Genomic DNA, 18,015 nt, shown 5'->3' with positions numbered 1-18,015 from the left:
CCCAGTTCTGGGTAGGCATTCAGTTTACCGACGCTTTAAAGCGTCAGCGTAGGCGTGCCACAACTTTTATTTACCAACGCATGCTTTAAAGCGTTAGGAAAGCCCAAAGCATGCCAGTTCTGGGTAGGCATTCAGTTTACCGACGCTTTAAAGCGTCGGCGTAGGCGTGCCACAACTTTTATTTACCAACGCATGCTTTAAAGCGTTAGGAAAGCCCAAAGCATGCCAGTTCTGGGTAGGCATTCAGTTTAACGACGCTTTAAAGTGTCGGCGTAGGCGTACCACAACTTTTATTTACCAACGCTTTAAAGCGTCCGGATTGCTATTTTTTTTAAAAAAATAAAAATACGAATGTAAATTATAAAAACACATTATAACAATTATATTTATATTGACACAAACATTCAAATCATTCGAAATATTTAAATTGTCATATCTTAGAATTACAATGTACTTTGCAAAATAAGAAACATATACATATCAAACTCTATAAAAACCAGTCTAGAAGGTATCAGGGGCGGGATTCAGTTCCATCATCATCATCTCTATGAGCGTTTGAAGTCTCAGGAATCTGCAAAAAAAAAGGAAAACCATATATGTAAATCAATTTATTTACTTGTTTCTCTTCTAGAGAACTCTCTGATGGAATGGCTGACGCTCTTATATGAACTCCAGCACCTTGCTCCGAGCTGCTTGAGTGTGAGTATTTGGGATTTGAATATGCTGAACCATGACTTTTAATTGATGGAGGGAGATCAATCATTTCTGGGGTTCCTCTTCGTTTACTGGGGAACAAAAAGGAAATAACTTGAACAGCAGAAACATTGTTTAATCAGAATCATGAATCAGAAACATCATCCTAATACCCCAAAAGTTGAAGGTCTATTGTTGCTTTATACTGTGATGGGATTTCCATCAATGCTGCAAGCGCGAACTCTGTCTCCTTTCTGCTGTTGGCAATATTTCTAGACATGATCTCTGTAAAGTTCACAAACTGTATAAAACCAAATCACAAAATGACCACTCATCATATGCATATGTAGTATCATACTTATGTATGTTCAGTTTGTAACCTGGAAATTATCAAATGCGCGTGAAGGTATATTATCATCAAATTCTCGCATCATGTCCCATGTCCATCACCAACTCCAACTAGAACTATTGACAGCGGGTAATCACTACCAAGTACCAACATAAGAGATGCAAGTCAGAATAATTAACAGTAAATATATGATTAAAAAAAAATAAAAAGGCTTTACTATCTCAAATTAGTGCTCTTTTATTGCATAAAATAAAAATCTACGAATAGGGAAAATAACAACGAAAAATTGAAAAGAGAAGCATCTTAAATAGCTGACATGTCCATCTGCTATTATAAGAAGAACATGATATCGGCCACCACTATTATCTACAAAGCCGATGGCTGTTTCAATTATTGGTGCAAAGGATGTTGGTCCTGTCAAGAAGGTCCAGAGTCATGACCAAATAGGAACTTCACAATGATCTATATGAGGTTGACAAAAAAATAGCATGTAAGTAAGAGCATCGTACAGACCAGCTAATCGAAGATGTGGAACTAATTCTTTATATCTTTGTAGTGCTTCCTCAAAGCCATTACATGGTCGGTTCTCTGGATAAAAACTGAATACCTCCTGATCATGTGTGGATGCTGCAATATAGAAACAATAACAAGAATCCTCAGACAGTTTTAGAAAGGTAGCCTTGAAATTTGTAGCAAAATTAAGTAGACCTTTTTCTACAAGCTAGAGCGGCACTAACCATCTCCGAATCCAAAGCAAGGAATAAACTTTACACAACCTTTTCTAAGATATGAATACCTAGCAGAAATACTGAGGTGGAAGTAATCAGCATTACTTATAATTCTCTTTCTGTTTTACATTCTCTCCCATATATTATCCAAAATCTAGAGCATGCAACAGGAATAGTCGATTCATGTACTAGTTCAAACAAGCATTATATAGATATTTAACTAGTGGAACAAATCAGCTAATGCCACAGATAAAGTAGGATCCTAGACCTAATATAAAAATCTGTTGGTTGCTTCAGAAACTTGTTATAAAAAAATTGTAACTGTAACATAATAAAACATGAAAGGGCCACCAGAAATTAAAAACGTCACATGTTGTTGGTGTTGGCATTGGCCGTCAATTTTGAAACACTCACGGTCAAGTAAAGAAGCACATGTCGGCCCTCCCTGTTTTTGTCTATGACCAGGACCAGATGGAAAAGAAAGAGATGAACAGTCCAAACAACTTTTCTTCCTCCGCACCCATCCCCACTTTTTTTTTTCTTTTTTTTTTTCTTTTTTTTTTAAGCCAAAGACACCCTACTAATCATGAGACAAACATGGCCTCTCCTTCCCAAACCCCACATCTAACAAAAATTTGACGGTCAAAATTCTGAAAATTAATTGTGAATTAGTTTAACCTAAAACACTCAACTACATGGATTTTTTTTTTTTTAAGAAAAAAAGGAGGAAACAAAGAGAAAATTTTAGCAGCCACCATTCCAACGTACGGTCGGATTTCAGAAGAAATTCATTTACAAGCATCAAAAATAGGGTATTGGAATCAAAAACACGAACTCTGCTTCAAGAGGACCAACCTATCTGTGCAGATTTTTCATTTCATCTTGTATGGATTGAAGTATTCATTCTTTTCCTAGAATAAAATGCATATCTTTTCCGCTCTGATTGCGGCCACCCATGCAAGCAATGTAAGTATAATTAGATTGCAGCCCAATGGCTTATCTAATGAATCAGAAGATGAAATCGATATGCCCTTAAACAGAAAAATATAATAATTTCCATCCTCAAAAAATTAGAGTTACAGAGTCCCTGACTAGACAAGGAGCCCTTCGTCCTTGCCGAGTCAGGGAGGGGGTTGGGGAAAAAACTCACCTCCAATAAAATGCCGGAAAGGAGGAAGGAGGAGAGGAGCTTGCCGTCGGATGTCGCTCGGTGCCGGAGAGCACAAGGGTCGGCCGCTCGTCGTCGGAGAGGAGGGAGGAGGAGAAGACCTTGCCGTCGGACGTCGCTTGGCGCCAGAGAGGGCAAGGGTGGGCAGCTCGTCGCCGGAGAGGAGGGAGGAGAGGAGCTAGGGCTTGAGATCGAGATGCAGAATGAGGAGGGGAATGGCCCGCTTGTTTTTTGTTGTGAATTTGAGTTCTGACGACGTGTATACGTGTCGTCTTAGGCCACAATCTACCACGACGCTAATTAGCGTCATCTATGGCCGATGCTTTCCTGGACCGAAAATCGCCGACGCTTGTAAAAACCGTCGGCAAAAAAGGGTCGATAAAATCCCAATTTCTTGCAATGATAGAAATTTATGAACACACATAAAAAATTTTATTATTTACTCATTAGTACATAAAAAGAAGTTCTACTCGAAAAGAAAAGCATGCAAACAAAAATAGAATATAAAAGGAGTAATTTGTATTCATATAGAAATCCATGCACACATGCATGAAAGAAAAATAAATTTTTATTAATATAGAAATCCATGCATGCATATAAAAAATTTAAACATTTCCATGTACACAAAATAATTCATGCATGCACAAAAAGGGAAAAAATGAATCTTAAATTCAATCATTCCCATGCATGCGAAACTTTTAGTAATATAAAAATCAATGCACATACATAAAAGGAACATTTGTTATTTAATGATTAATGAGCACAAAAAAGTTTCACTAAAAAAATGACATACAAGAAAAATAGAATATGAAAGAAAAAATTTCTATTATTATAGAAATCTATGCGAGAACATAAAAGCAAAATTTCTATATATATGTCTGTATACATGTGTCTGTGTATATTATATATATATATATATATATATATATATATATATATATATATATATATATATATATATATATATATAATATTATATATATATATTATCTATATATGTATATATATGTCAATTTGCAACTCCTTTTAAAACCTAAATATATCTTTACCTCTCTTTATTTTTTAAAAAATATTATGCACTAATCAATATATTAATTAATTAAATAAATTAATTTTTCTTATATAAAAATGTGTGAAATTCCATGCATGCAAAAAAAAAGATTCAAATAGAATTAGAAGTTTATGTATGCGATAAAATTAGGTTTTTAACATGCAAGAAAATTTTTTACGTACTAAATTCTAATTTTTGAAAGTCATGTTACAGAAATAATATTGTACAAATTTACAAACAAAAAAGCACAAATGCACATAAGGAAAAAAATAGCGCATAATAAAAAATTTTGCATGCATATAAAAAAAATGCATGCAAGAAATTCAATCGTACTAAATTTAGATTTTGGAGGGCACAAAAAAGAAAATTCTTTATGTACACATATTTACGCAAAAAAAATTGCACGCACACACAAAAATACATGCAATTCCATTCATCCACAAAATAATTAAAAAATTATATTCACATTAAATTAGATTTTTATGCACACAAAGAAATTCAATCATACTAAAATTAGATTCTTAGCTTGCAATGGATTTCTTTACATACAAATATATTCCCATCAAAAAAACTTGTATGCATAAAAAAAATTAAATATAATACTTATGTACCAAACAAAAAATAAACTAACAAAACTATATTCAAATAAACTTAGATTTTTTACGCACATAAAAAAACTCGATCGTACTGAAATTAGGTTTTTAATATGCAATAAAATTCTTTATGTGAATATGTTTGCATATGAAAAAGAATTGCATGCACACACAAAAAATGCATGCAATCCATTCATGAATAAAAAAGAAAATTAGATTCAAATAAAATTAGATTTTTATGCATGCAAGGTAATTACTTTTTTGGCATACAATAAGGAATTTTATTACGTATAAATTCAAATTTTTTGAAGTCATGCTAAAAAAGAAAATGCATAAAAATTGTACATAAGGAATACTCGATAATTTTTACGCATAATAAAAAAATTGCATGCACATATAAAAAAATACATACAAGAAAACTCAGTTGTACTAATATTATATTTGTAGTGGTTTTTTTTTAAAAAATAGTTTTTTAGTGATTCATACATACCAAATTGTTCCACTCAAAAAACAAATTGCATACATGCACACAAATGAAAAGTAATTTTGCACATATTTACGCATTAAGAAACAAAAAAACTGCTCACTTGCACAAAAAAACTGGCAAGAAAATTCAATTATACTAAAATTAGATCTTTGGTGGCACAAAAACTTAAATTATATTGAAATGAAAGAAATCCACGTACGTACAAAAAAGTAAAAGAATTTTGCACATATTTTACACACAAAAAAATCTCTATCTCTTCTCTGTACCTATTAAATGGATAGGAGAGAGAAACATCTTTCCTCTCTAGAAATTCACCAAAATTTCAAAGCAAATAAGAGTAAATAATATTCTTGCCACATCATCAGAAAACCACATAATTCCAAATTTTAGGATGGGGATTTTGAAATTTGAATACATCCACCTTTTTTTTTCTAAACAAAATGCACCCATCTGTTAAGGACTTTCCAAACAAATATAAGTTTAGAAGAAAATATTGGTATTGGTTAGAAAAGAAAAGGTTGACCATCTCTCGACTAATCACTTTTTTTCTTAACTGAAATCAATTAAAAGTTATTTCCTCTATTTCTCTCCGGTGAGCTCAAGTTAGCAAGATAAATTTATGGACCTCGACACTTTGGCCATTGATGCTTCAATGGCGCTGTCTCATGAAACCTTAGCATGCAAGAAGACAAGGAAGGTTCCTGATCAAATTGTTGTGTATAGGATCTTTGGTTTTGATCATCTAGCGTTGTCTCTTCCTTGGACTAGCCGGAATAGTATTTAATGTATTGCAAAATCTACTTGACAAGACATATTTTCTCTTACTCAACAATTATTATTTAAAAATTACAATATTATTTATATTTTGTACCTCCCTTGCATCGTGGGGATATTTTGCTCGCGTGACGCTATGTAGACCATAATTTATGGATATGGCGTCACTACAAGAAACTTGGACATTAGCGACGCTTTTTTTGGCTATTAGCGACGCTTTTAAGCATCGGTAGAAACCATCCCGACGCTTTACAAAGCGTCGGTAAAGCGTCGCCTATGCTACAGTGGAAAAAACATTTTCCGACGCTTTCAAAAGCGTCGCTAATTCCAATTTAGCGACGCTTTTAAGCGTCGCTCATTACCGACGCTTTAAAGCGTCGCTAATTACCATTTGCCAAGAAAATTACCATTAGTGGTCTGCATCTTCTCCTCCATTCCATGGTGCTGATGGAACGCAAAGAGAAATACAAACAACCTTCCCAATCGGTACCTTCATTCCATCCATGCAGAGTGGTTGGGTTTGGCTATATAAACAGTTCTTTCTTTTTCAGATCCGCCGATGTGGGACGCTTTTAACGACGCTTAAAAGCGTCGTTATTTAACAATGCTAAAAAGCGTCGTCAATTACATATTAAATTTGACGACGCTTTTAAGCGTTGTCATTAGTTTGCCGATGCTTGGAATAAGCGTCGGCAAATAAGAGTCGGAAATTTTTTTTTTTGGTGTAGTGCGTCTTGCATGCTCGTCCCTAAAACAAAAAATAAAATATTTGTCAGAAAACCATGCCCTAAGTTCCAGTTGTAATTTTTTTTCTCCCATGTAACGAGAGATTCCATGATTTCAACTAAACATGATCTAAAGTGATAGAGGGGTGCTTCGCATGGCTGCTCCGGTCCTTTCCTTGCCACCTACCTCCTCATACAGTCAGGGTTGGTGCAGTATATAAGGCGTGGTGCAGTATATATAGGGGGATTATATGAGTGGTAAGCGAGCTGTAGATACCAATCATTCAATAAAAAAGAAAGCTTAGCATTAAAAGTACAAACTAAAGGAAAGGAAGCAAGTATTTGTATCCATCGCTTTGGGTACTTCTTGTCGGTTATGCATGGCATGAAATGCTCCAGCTATATCTTTGTTAAGCTGTCTTATCAGTGAAACATCTAAGCTGAGTTGTTATGCTACTGTAGAGTGATCATACAATGAATTGACGTGAACTCCAGAATGATTTTTTATCATTATCGGTGGATAAAACCAAAGGTATTTCTTTAAAGTTGCCTCATTGTTTAAAAATTTTGAGTATTTGTTCGAACTTGAAGCCAATGCAAAGAAGTCTGCTGCTCATGAGTTGTTCAGCCAATTGTACCAACTTTCATAGAGAACTCAATTATGAATTGAGTGGTCTGGTAATGGCCAGCATTTTTTTAACGTGAAATAGGAGCCACTAGATGAAGTCCTGCCACTAGTTGCACGAACACATGCCCTTCTACTGTCACTATGTGATTAAATAATTTAGAAGTTGATGGATGTGTAAGAAATGCAGATAAAAAATTGCTTGTCATGATAGGCAATATAAAAAATATAGCAGATCTCGGTTTTTAACTCATGAAGTTTATATCACTAACACATTGAATTTCATTGTGGGTAATGTATAAATTCCTGCAAGCTCTATATTTGTGAAGATCTGCAAATTCCCCTTTCTCGTTCTAAAAACCTTTCCAAGGACCCTCTTCAAATTCCTCCTTTTCATCCTAAACCTCCCTATTTCTGTCAATAGAATTCTTGGCCCTTTAGATCTGGCATGGGTTCTCATGAGCATTCACATTAGTAACACTTTGTTGCAGTTTAGCTCTTCATAGCTTCCTAATTGGAATGAGACATATAAATATTTTATTCTCGAACCCTGTTGTGGACTTTGCATGTGGTCCGGCATTTTATCATCCAATAATGCATTGCTAAGAATAAAATTCAATGGATAAGACTGCCACCTAGCCCATGGGTTTAATTTTTTTTAATTTTATTTTCAGAGGAGAAGAGTAGTGGTCGAGAGAACAGTTATACAATCATATCTTATGGTTTCCTATAGACATAGTTTATCATGTTTCCCACTTTTTAAAGATTTAAAATATATTTAGTTCGTATCTAAAATTAGAATTAAAATCGAAATGACCATATTATATATTACCTTCTAATATATTTAATTTAGCATCGATATTTGTGAGGACTGCGCAAGCGCATGTTTAGTCCTACATCGGTCATCCACTGGATATATCTTGGATGCTTATACAGAATCAAGTAACCTAAATAGCGGATCTAGCCTATAATCTATGTGAACTAAAAAAACACTATTTACTGGATAGATCTTGGATGTTTATATAGAATCAAAAAATTTAAATACTATTTTTTGATTAGATTTTTTGGATTAGGTCCTGAATGCTACAATATTAGAATCAAAATTAGAATAAAATTTAAATACTGAAATATAAAAATTAAATTTTGAAAAATTGAGATATTTCTGTTGCCTGCGGTAATCGAATGGAGATAAGTTTCCACCAACCAAACCCGTGGGTGCTGCAGATATTTTGAAGCCACGTCGATCGTGTCTCCGATCACATCAAATAAACAATCGAAAACACATGCAAAATGTTATCTTTTACCATTACCTTGTCATCATCTGAACTCTATGGCTCATTTAAAATGCTTTCCACCCACGTGCTTTCTCTAAAGATAATTTTTTTTTACAGCAGTTGTACATTTACAGTAGATGAGTTTCTTCTTATCGGGACGACAAACTCACGTCATTTATTTCTCCCACCAACCACATTTTTTTTTTTACAGTAGTTGTACATTTGCAGTAGATGAGTTTCTTCTTATCGGGCACGACAAACTCACGTCATTTATTTCTCCCACCAACCACCTGTCTTTAGTCTTTTTCGAATCTCATGATCTCCTATAAATTGGACCAACCACAAGGGTGGAGGCCATCAAAGCTCAAGCTAGCCTCTTCACTCTCCTCCTAGAAGTTATCAACATGGCTCTTCTTAGCGTGGTGCCGAGTGCCACAGCTCATGCTGCTTCCCAGCTCCCTAGACTTGGAAGCAACGCCAAGGGGTTGGCTTCCCTTGAAGGGAAGGCTAGGATGCCTCTTTCTACTAATAAGACCTCTCATTCCCTTAATGTCCGTTGCATCAGGGGAGGTGCTGCTGTAGTGAATGATGCGGTGGAGGCCAAGCCTTCTGTCCTTTTGGGGAGGAAGAGCTTCCCTCCTGGGTTCACCTTTGGAGCTGCCTCCTCCGCTTATCAGGTCACCCCCACCTTCTAAAACATCCATATTTATCTTCCTTTTTTTTTTTTCTTTACGTTGTTCAATTTAATTTCAAGGTTCAAAATAATGATCAAAACGATGCTACGAGCACCCACTTAATTCACCAATCTAGATACTTTGATGGGATGGATTGGTTGGATCCCTGCATGTGAATCATCAAGCGCTGTATCAACATCATGTTAGATCATCAACAAAGCACCATTACTAAAATTTTAATTTTCAGCTGGAGTCATCTATGGTGCACGTTTTGCACAACAGAGTGCTATACAGTCTCGTTTAGCCCTATAGAGATCAACGGCTATTGTTTAATACACGATGCACTGTATCTGCTACTAAATGAGCATTGTGTTTGGTTTTGGAGATGAACAATGACGAACCGTCGTCTCCGAAATAGATAATATGATAGCTATTTAAGACTATATATACAGTACTTAATTTGCACCGCAAAATGCACACCATAAAGTAAAAATGTCATGTTCTAGTTGATTATATTGCTTCATTTGTTTTTTCTTTTTTTGCTTTCAATAAAATGGATTATATGGTCTTGTTTATTTTTTCTGAATAGAAAAAATATTTTAGCTCAAATTTATTTGGTATACTGATAAAAATAATATATTACATTCTATGAACAATTAAGATATAGTTTAATTATTTGATTCAAGCACATAATTCCATTAGTTTTTTTTATTTATCTTTTGTCCCCTTGCCATTACTTATTCCATTGCACATAATCCCTTTGCAGATTGAAGGAGGCGTGGATTCGAGGGGCACCACCATATGGGACACGTTTTGCCGCGAATTCCCAGGTCTCTCCTATGGGCCCCTTCAATTTTCCCTTACGCTTCTTCCCACCCGGGACTCAACCCTACTATTTTATTCATGGGGAGCCAAGCCGGCGAGTTGGTTGTTTGGAAGGAGCGCCGCTTCGTAAATCGTAGCGCTCAAGTCTTTGCAGCCTTGACACAATACACCGACCCCAGACCGGCACCGGTTCACTCTTTAAAGCAATATTAAGTTTAAAAAAAAGTACTTATAATCAAGTATTACAACCCAAAATCTTATCCTAAAAAACCTATTATTTAAATTTATTTATTCTATATTGTTAGAACGGACTCACCAGAAGAGTCTTGAGTCTACTGCGCAAGTGAAAGAGAAGTCCAATCTCAAAAATTCATAGCTGTTATGTAAATTTGAATTTCAAAACTCAGTCTCTTCTAGTAAGTCCGTTTTAATATATATAAAGACTCAAAATTTATTAAATATTTAGCAGATATAGACCTAAATATTGACTAACCAAAAGGTTTTATCTAGATTTTTTGGTTCTGTGTAAGGATTTAAAATATTTTTAGTATACAGTTGATATGAAATTGAATATATGCCGGCACGAATTCTTACAAATAGTGTTGTAGAATATTAAGTAAGCTTCACCATGCATAATTTTTTTTTTACGTTTCTTCCCACCAGTGACTGAAACCCATCATTTATTCATGGGGAACCAAACCACCGAGTTGGTGGTTTGTGAGGAGCACCGCTTCGTAGTGCTCGAGTCTTTGCAGCCACATATACACCAATCCCAGACCGGCACCGGCTCACTCTTTAAACCAATATTAAGTTTTAAAAAATAGTACTTAATAAATAAGTATTACAACACAAGATTTTATTCAAAAAAATTATTATTTAAATTTATTGATCTTATATAAGTATCCAAAAATTATTGAATATATAGCCGATATAGACTTAAATATGGACTAATCAGAAGGTATTATCTGATATTTTTTTTTTTTTCGGTTCTATATGAGCATTCTAATTTTTTTCAATATGTAGCCGATATGGGACTAAATATATACCCACATGAATTCTTACAAATAGGATTGAATATTAAGTAGGCTTCACCGCTTAAACTGCCTGGGGGGCTAACTTCAACTTTATTAGTCTAACTCGTTCTGTTTATCAATGTATAAAACATGCATGGTGACTTCAACTTTATTAGTCTAGTAGGTACAACGGTCAAAGTTGTGCATCTGGCCTACTTGGTGCACTGTTGCTACCACCCAATTAAGCATGTTGAAGTCATGCTGGCCTTTGTATATTATCAATTTATCATGTACTAACATCGCCTTTATACCACGCTATATCCGAGCATTGAGTCAAAAATAATGGTGGCACAAAGCGGATGGTCATACTAGCTTGACTTCATATTTGTTACGAACCTATTGGATCTTAAAAGACTTTCTCACATAGTTCAGATAACATGGTGTAATTGTTAGATATTTGCTGTCACGTCAACATGTTTGGGTGCATTAAGCCTTAGTTGATGATAAAATTGACTCGACATGAATTCATGGACACAAGTAAAGCAAACCAATCATAGTTATGCACCACATAGAAATTTGAATAGCCCACCCAATAGCAAATCAGCTTGTATTTGCATGTTATTATTATTTTTGAATTAAAGATGTCAATCTTGCAATTCGCTACAGATAAAATTGCCGATAAAAGTAACGGGGATGTAGCAGTGGATTCATACAACCGCTACCAGGTAAAAACACAAACACATATCCAAGATTTATTTTAGTTAATTTGTTTCCAATCATCATCTTTAGTGTTATGAAAAAGAGAAATTTTGAAGATTTTACACATCATTGTAGGAAGATGTGAAGTTGTTAAAGGATATGGGCTTGGATGCCTATAGATTCTCCATCTCTTGGTCAAGGATTTTACCAAGTAAGCTTAATTTAACTCGATGCAGTTTTTCCTCTATGAGAATTGATCCATTTTAAAACCCCACTTCATTTCTATTGAAAAAGGAAAAGGGTAAAAAATACTCCATAACAGAGTTGATCATGGGCTGGGCCTTTGAGTCTAAACTATATTCATATTTAGTTGAAATTTGGTCGGGCCTATTTAACATTTGACATTTTTTATGCCCATGTCTTGTCCACGATCAGCTCTCCTCCATAATGTCTATAATACAAATTGCGCCTCTCTCTCTCTCTCACACACAACGACATACAATTTATTCTCCTTGCAGAGGGCTCACTGAAAGGTGGAATCAACCAAGAAGGAATTCAATACTACAACAATCTCATAAATGAGTTGATAAATAATGGTACATTAGAAGGATATTTTTCTTTTTTTACAGTTATTGGTGTGATTATGAATTTTTGTTATTCAAATATAACTTTATGATTATAGGCATCGAGCCATTTGTGACATTGTTTCATTGGGACGTGCCACAAGCCCTTGAAGATGAGTATGGAGGTTTCTTGGATCGTAGGATTGTGTAAGAATCATAGTCCCGTAGTCCACTTACTAGTACAAGTTTTTCCTTTAATTTATTTGGATATGATGTTTCATTTTCTAAACTAATATTCATCATTTACCAGTCATAATGATTAATTCTCTTTCATTTACAGGGATGATTTTAAGGACTATGTTGAAATATGCTACCGTGAATTTGGAGATAGGGTCAAGCATTGGATCACATTAAATGAGCCATGGACATTTAGCAGCCTTGGCTACGGCCTTGGAACTCATGCTCCAGGTCGATGTTCTGAAATTCTTGGCTGCCCAGTAGGCGACTCCACAGTAGAACCATATACCGTTACGCACAATCTTATTTTAGCCCATGCTGAAGCAGCTAGACTCTACAAAGATAAATTTCAGGTATATAGAAAATTTAAAATACTAAAGTTAAATATTTATTAATCTTACTTTTAAACACACATGGTTAAAGCCCTTTTTGATATCATTTTTATTAATATTATTCATTCTTGTTACGATTATCATGTCATTGTTGTTTCAATGCTCTCTCTCTCTCTCTCTCTCTCTCTCTCTCTCTCTCTCTATATATATATATATATATATATATATATATATAGCATCTTTTAGATCCATCATAATTTCTTTTTCAGTCTGCTTTTAGCTTAATGAGTTATATCAACAGAGAATCTTGTTCAAACTATTCCTCCCTTAAGAAAAAAAATAAAAAGAAAATAAAAAGAGTTAGTAAAAATAGGGTAACAAATGTTTGTACATAAGTTTTCTTAACATTGCATTTAGTTGAAATATAATTTCATCAAAAGTTTAGAAATATTAAGTAGTAATTAAAATACCATGTCCTATATAAATAGTTTGACAATAATCTAAGAAAATTCTCCTTCTGCCTTTGCCAAGTAAAGTACTTTGTCATTCATCTAAAATTCACTCACACATAAATCATCTTACAAATCCAATAATTTGGAAAGTAGTATTCATATTAATAAACATATTATGTGTGTGCAATTTTCACATATAATCAGCTTTTATAGTTGTTCATGCATTAGAAATATGGCCTTAATCTAATACTAATTATATTGCAGGCCTCACAACAAGGAGAAGTGGGAATTACTTTGGTGTGTATGTGGTATGAACCATATGATCACTTGCATATGAACGACGAGGCAAAGGCTAGGGCTCTTGATTTCATGCTTGCATGGTAAGTTTATACAAAATATAATTAACACAAAATCAGAATGTTCATATGCATGCAAACAATATATTATTTATATTAACAAGCCTAAGATGTACTCTTTTCTTCACTTATTTTAACATTACAGAATTGGGCCTATTCATGTCAAAAATTTTATAATGCTCATATCTTGTAGTTTAGATTTTGTACAAATTTATTCATAATTTATTTTTTCTCGAAAAATTATGTTCGGATATTTAAGCTACTAGGAAAGTGCCCATTTGTATCTTCATCGAGAAACTAGCATTCTCATTTTGGGGACCTACACACTAAAATTTGTATATAGAAAAGATGCATAATCATGAACTCTATTCAAATTTAACTGATCAATTTAACACACAGAGGGAGAGAAGAGAGGTACATTTATATCCAAGTCTAATCATTTGTAATCATTATCTTCTCTTCTCAACCAATAGTGATTAATTGAATAGGAACTTAATCCTAATATAAGATTAAAAATAGAAATTGTTGTCAACAAAATGTAAAACCAAACTATCTTGAATCAAATACATGTCATAGTACCTCAAAGATGAGAGCTATTCTTTTTAAAGCAAAATCAGTAATATAGTATACAAATCTATATATAAAAAATACTCTTCTCCTATAATATGATACATTTTCATCTCAAATTTTCTTAATACATTTTACGATATTTTTGTCCTCATCAGGTATATGGACCCACTAGTTCATGGAGATTATCCTTTCAACATGAGAGCTATAGTACGGGATAGGCTTCCCTACTTCACTGATGAGGAATCAACGATGATTAAGGGTTCTTTTGATTTCATCGGTCTCAATTACTATACAGCAAGATATGCACGCTCTGTTTCAATATCACCGGATGATTCACCAATTCTTCATATTAATGAAGCATATGCTGAACAATTAGGTAATTTCTATGATCTTATAAGTTCATATTTGGTAGCAGTAGCAGCATTATATGTCGACATATCAAATCGATATAGCATTTTTTAAGATATATATGCTACTTATTGATAAACAATTGTGATGACAGCATAATCAGTGTGGTTTCTTATAAAGATAACTCAAAAATTTAAAAATTATTACATTAATTCGAGATCAAGTTACGTAACTTACCTCAAACTAAGGATATACAATTCTTTCTTCCTAAATGTTGTTAGTAGAGTTTATTAAACTTACATAATCATAAAGTTGCCAAATAAATGTTATAGGAATCAAGATATTTATTTCTATATTATCATATTTATCTATACAATTCTTAGTTAATAACCAAATATTTTTACTAGACATTTGCTAGGCTTTCATTTAAATTATCTTTATGGATTGATTGATTAAGCTAGAAGTATAACAAAAAAAAACAACAAGGAGTAATCTATGATTAGTAACAACAAAGGGATACAACATATTTTAAAATTTTGATTTTGGTTATGATTCTGTAGTTTTTATTTTTATATTTTTTGGTGTATATTAGAATTTGCTAATCTATTGATATATTTCAATGCAGAGAGCAAAGATGGAGTTCCAATAGGTGATGAGGTAAATCTATTATTTTATAGTTTTTATTTTTGAATTAAAAATGCAAAAATTAAGTTTCATAAATTTGCGCTTAATGATTATCAAATATAATTTTAAAGTATTTCTAACTAAAATTATACCAAAAAGTGATAACATGGTGATAGAAAATGGTAAGTTATAAATATAAAAAATCCACATATTACTTATTCACTATATGAAATCCAAAATGTATCTAAGAATCTATGTACCTTACAATAAACTAATTTTCTATTAATGGGGGCTTGTCCTAGTGGTGACAATCCTCTACTTGGTAACCAAAGTTTCTAGTTTTGATTCTTGAATAATACATTACTAAAACTCTAGACCTAGGTAACTATAGTATGGTGGGTCTCCCTCTATTACTTTAAAAATAACAAATGATCCTAAAAATTACAAGATATCATAATTCATCTTCTATTATTTATCAATGCAAACAAATATACTTGATGAGAAGACTTCAATAAGATTTAACGATATAAAGATGCTGACTCATCAAGCATATAGCTAGTGTTTTAACCAAGTAATACTGAAATTTTCATAATAACATCAACATATTTAATAGGATTGATGTCAACGGTGTTTATAAATGACTAACCCTACTAATTATCATTGTATGTTCATTATCGTTGTATTTCAGTCCGGCACTTGGATATATGTGTACCCTGATGGTATGAAGGATCTTTTGAGGTATATAAAGCGGAGATATCACAATCCGCCAATCTACATCACTGAGAATGGTTAGTATTCATATATTAAAATTCCTATCGCATCCTTAATTATTTTCACTATTATGGGTATATATATCCATACTTATGAGTTATGATTATATGATGATGCATTTTGATATTTGCTAATAAAGTTATGAGTTCTACATTTTCTGTTATTGTGCTTTTTCATTATTATGCAAATTTACTCTTGCATCAAAACTTAGTTAACTTTGATAAAACAAGTGTCTAAAGTCCCTTATTTGTTTTTCTTTTTCGATGTGAAGTTAGTGCGTCATGGAAAAATTCATCATTTAAAAATGTAAATGGATTGAATGTAATCCAAATACAAGGTAAAATAAATAAATTATACATAAATTTAAGTGTAATATCATGGTTTCCTTTTTCCTTAAGAGAAGAAGATGCATATCTAAATATCATTTTAATGAGTGTGTATTGATTATTCTATTTCTCAGAAATATAAAGATAGGTTGGTTTCTCTCGTAACATATATTAATTCTTCTAAAAGATAAACAATTGTTTCTTCTTGGAAATAAGGAATTTATTTTTATCAATTTGTGCTATAAATCAAATAATAAGGTTCTGTATCAATATGGATAAATTATATGTGATAGTTAGAGAACCCTTCTTTTGCTGTATGGTCTGAAGTTATGAGATACAAAATGATGCAAGGAAACCAAATCCATAGGATTAATTGGGCATTGATTTTCCTTTATCTTCTTCTTATAAAAAAACATAATAAAAATGAATAATTTAAGATTTGAATTACTAGACTATTTGCACCATTAAAAATATTTATCGAAGAGAACTGATGACATTTAATGTCTTATATAGTAACTCTTATTTGATATGTGGCAACTCATAGTTTGATAATCAAATAGATCTCTAATTGTAGGAATTTTTAAAACATCATTATAGGGTCGAATTATGTTAATTATGAAATTTCAGATGAAATGCATTCCACTGGATGTGGTTGGCTAAAAAAATCTCACTGAATTTTCTTACCTATCTAATCATAGCATGTGGCTAGTTGTAGGAAATTCCTACTATTTAGCTTGCAGAGAATTTTATACCTAGCTAGTACAATATTAATGATTTTTATGTAAATGTTACTTTATAATTTGATTAAATGCACTTGACAGGAATTTGTGAGGTGGATAACCCGGACTTATCATTGGAAGAGGCACTAAATGATTTGGATCGTAAGGACTACCTGCATCTTCATCTGAGTGCAATTAGGCAAGCCATGTGGTAAGTTGTAAATAAAAGCTATATTATAATATTTTAGATGCATGTATAGAATATGTAGAATATCTTATATCATCATAAAGAAGAAAAAAAATAATAAAAAGATGGTCTAATGATAATACCAAATGGGACTTAATATCATGAAATTAAATTTTATCCACTCATATAGAATATGAGTTTTCGAAATTCATCTACATATATTTATACTACTAACATGATCAAGACATCAACTATCGTTATACTGTGTTTGAAGAAATGTATATGTTTGGCCTAACATGCACTTAAAGATATACTATAATTAATATTTGCATAAATGTAAAATTTGCACTAGTCCCATTCCTACATTGCACACAAGGTAATCATAGCAGTTCTTAAGTGCTATTTAAACCATCTAACATGACTACAAATTGTTGCCAGTAACTTTTCACTCCAAAATCCATATTATTAGATGTTTTTAATTTTTACAGGTTAGGAGTGAATGTGAAAGGATACTTCGCATGGTCGCTCACTGATAATTTTGAATGGAATGAGGGCTATACTCAACGTTTTGGACTCAACTATATTGACTACAAAGACAACCTAAAACGACATCCAAAGCTCTCGGCTGAGTGGTTTACCCAGTTTCTTAAATCTTAATTTCAGCATAGAATGGCGAATAAAGCTCCCTTTGTGGGTTGGTCGCATGGTTTGTTGGTTTGAAGTTATTAGTTGCAATGTGAAATGTAGTCTCTAATGTAATTCGAATAAGATTCTTATTATCGGTCGACTTATCATGGTTGAAAGTTTATTTTAGAATCTTCAATGAATGTTTATGCATATAGCTTATATTGA

At 32.9% G+C, this 18,015-nt stretch overlaps 1 protein-coding gene and 1 pseudogene across 1 annotated transcript; one reads left to right on the top strand and one right to left on the bottom strand.

Annotated features, from left to right (window-relative positions):
* Nucleotides 1–403: 403 nt before the first annotated feature.
* LOC103714446 lies at nt 404–2,289 on the bottom strand (annotated as a pseudogene).
* Nucleotides 2,290–8,811: 6,522 nt separating this feature from the next.
* On the top strand, nt 8,812–18,015 carry LOC103714455 (furostanol glycoside 26-O-beta-glucosidase-like). The gene is made up of 13 exons (XM_039133726.1): nt 8,812–9,144; nt 9,908–9,971; nt 11,646–11,704; nt 11,814–11,889; nt 12,197–12,274; nt 12,361–12,448; nt 12,582–12,831; nt 13,527–13,642; nt 14,344–14,564; nt 15,162–15,193; nt 15,849–15,948; nt 17,079–17,187; nt 17,652–18,015. The coding sequence occupies exons 1-13, from the start codon at nt 8,872–8,874 to the stop codon at nt 17,818–17,820; spliced, it is 1,635 nt and encodes a 544-aa protein (XP_038989654.1). The 5' UTR covers nt 8,812–8,871; the 3' UTR covers nt 17,821–18,015.

The sequence above is a fragment of the Phoenix dactylifera genome, chromosome 14, assembly GCF_009389715.1.
Source record: "Phoenix dactylifera cultivar Barhee BC4 chromosome 14, palm_55x_up_171113_PBpolish2nd_filt_p, whole genome shotgun sequence".
Classification (NCBI taxonomy): Eukaryota; Viridiplantae; Streptophyta; class Magnoliopsida; order Arecales; family Arecaceae; genus Phoenix; species Phoenix dactylifera.
Note: the sequence above shows the minus strand (reverse complement) of the source record. Positions and strands in the feature narration are given on the sequence as shown.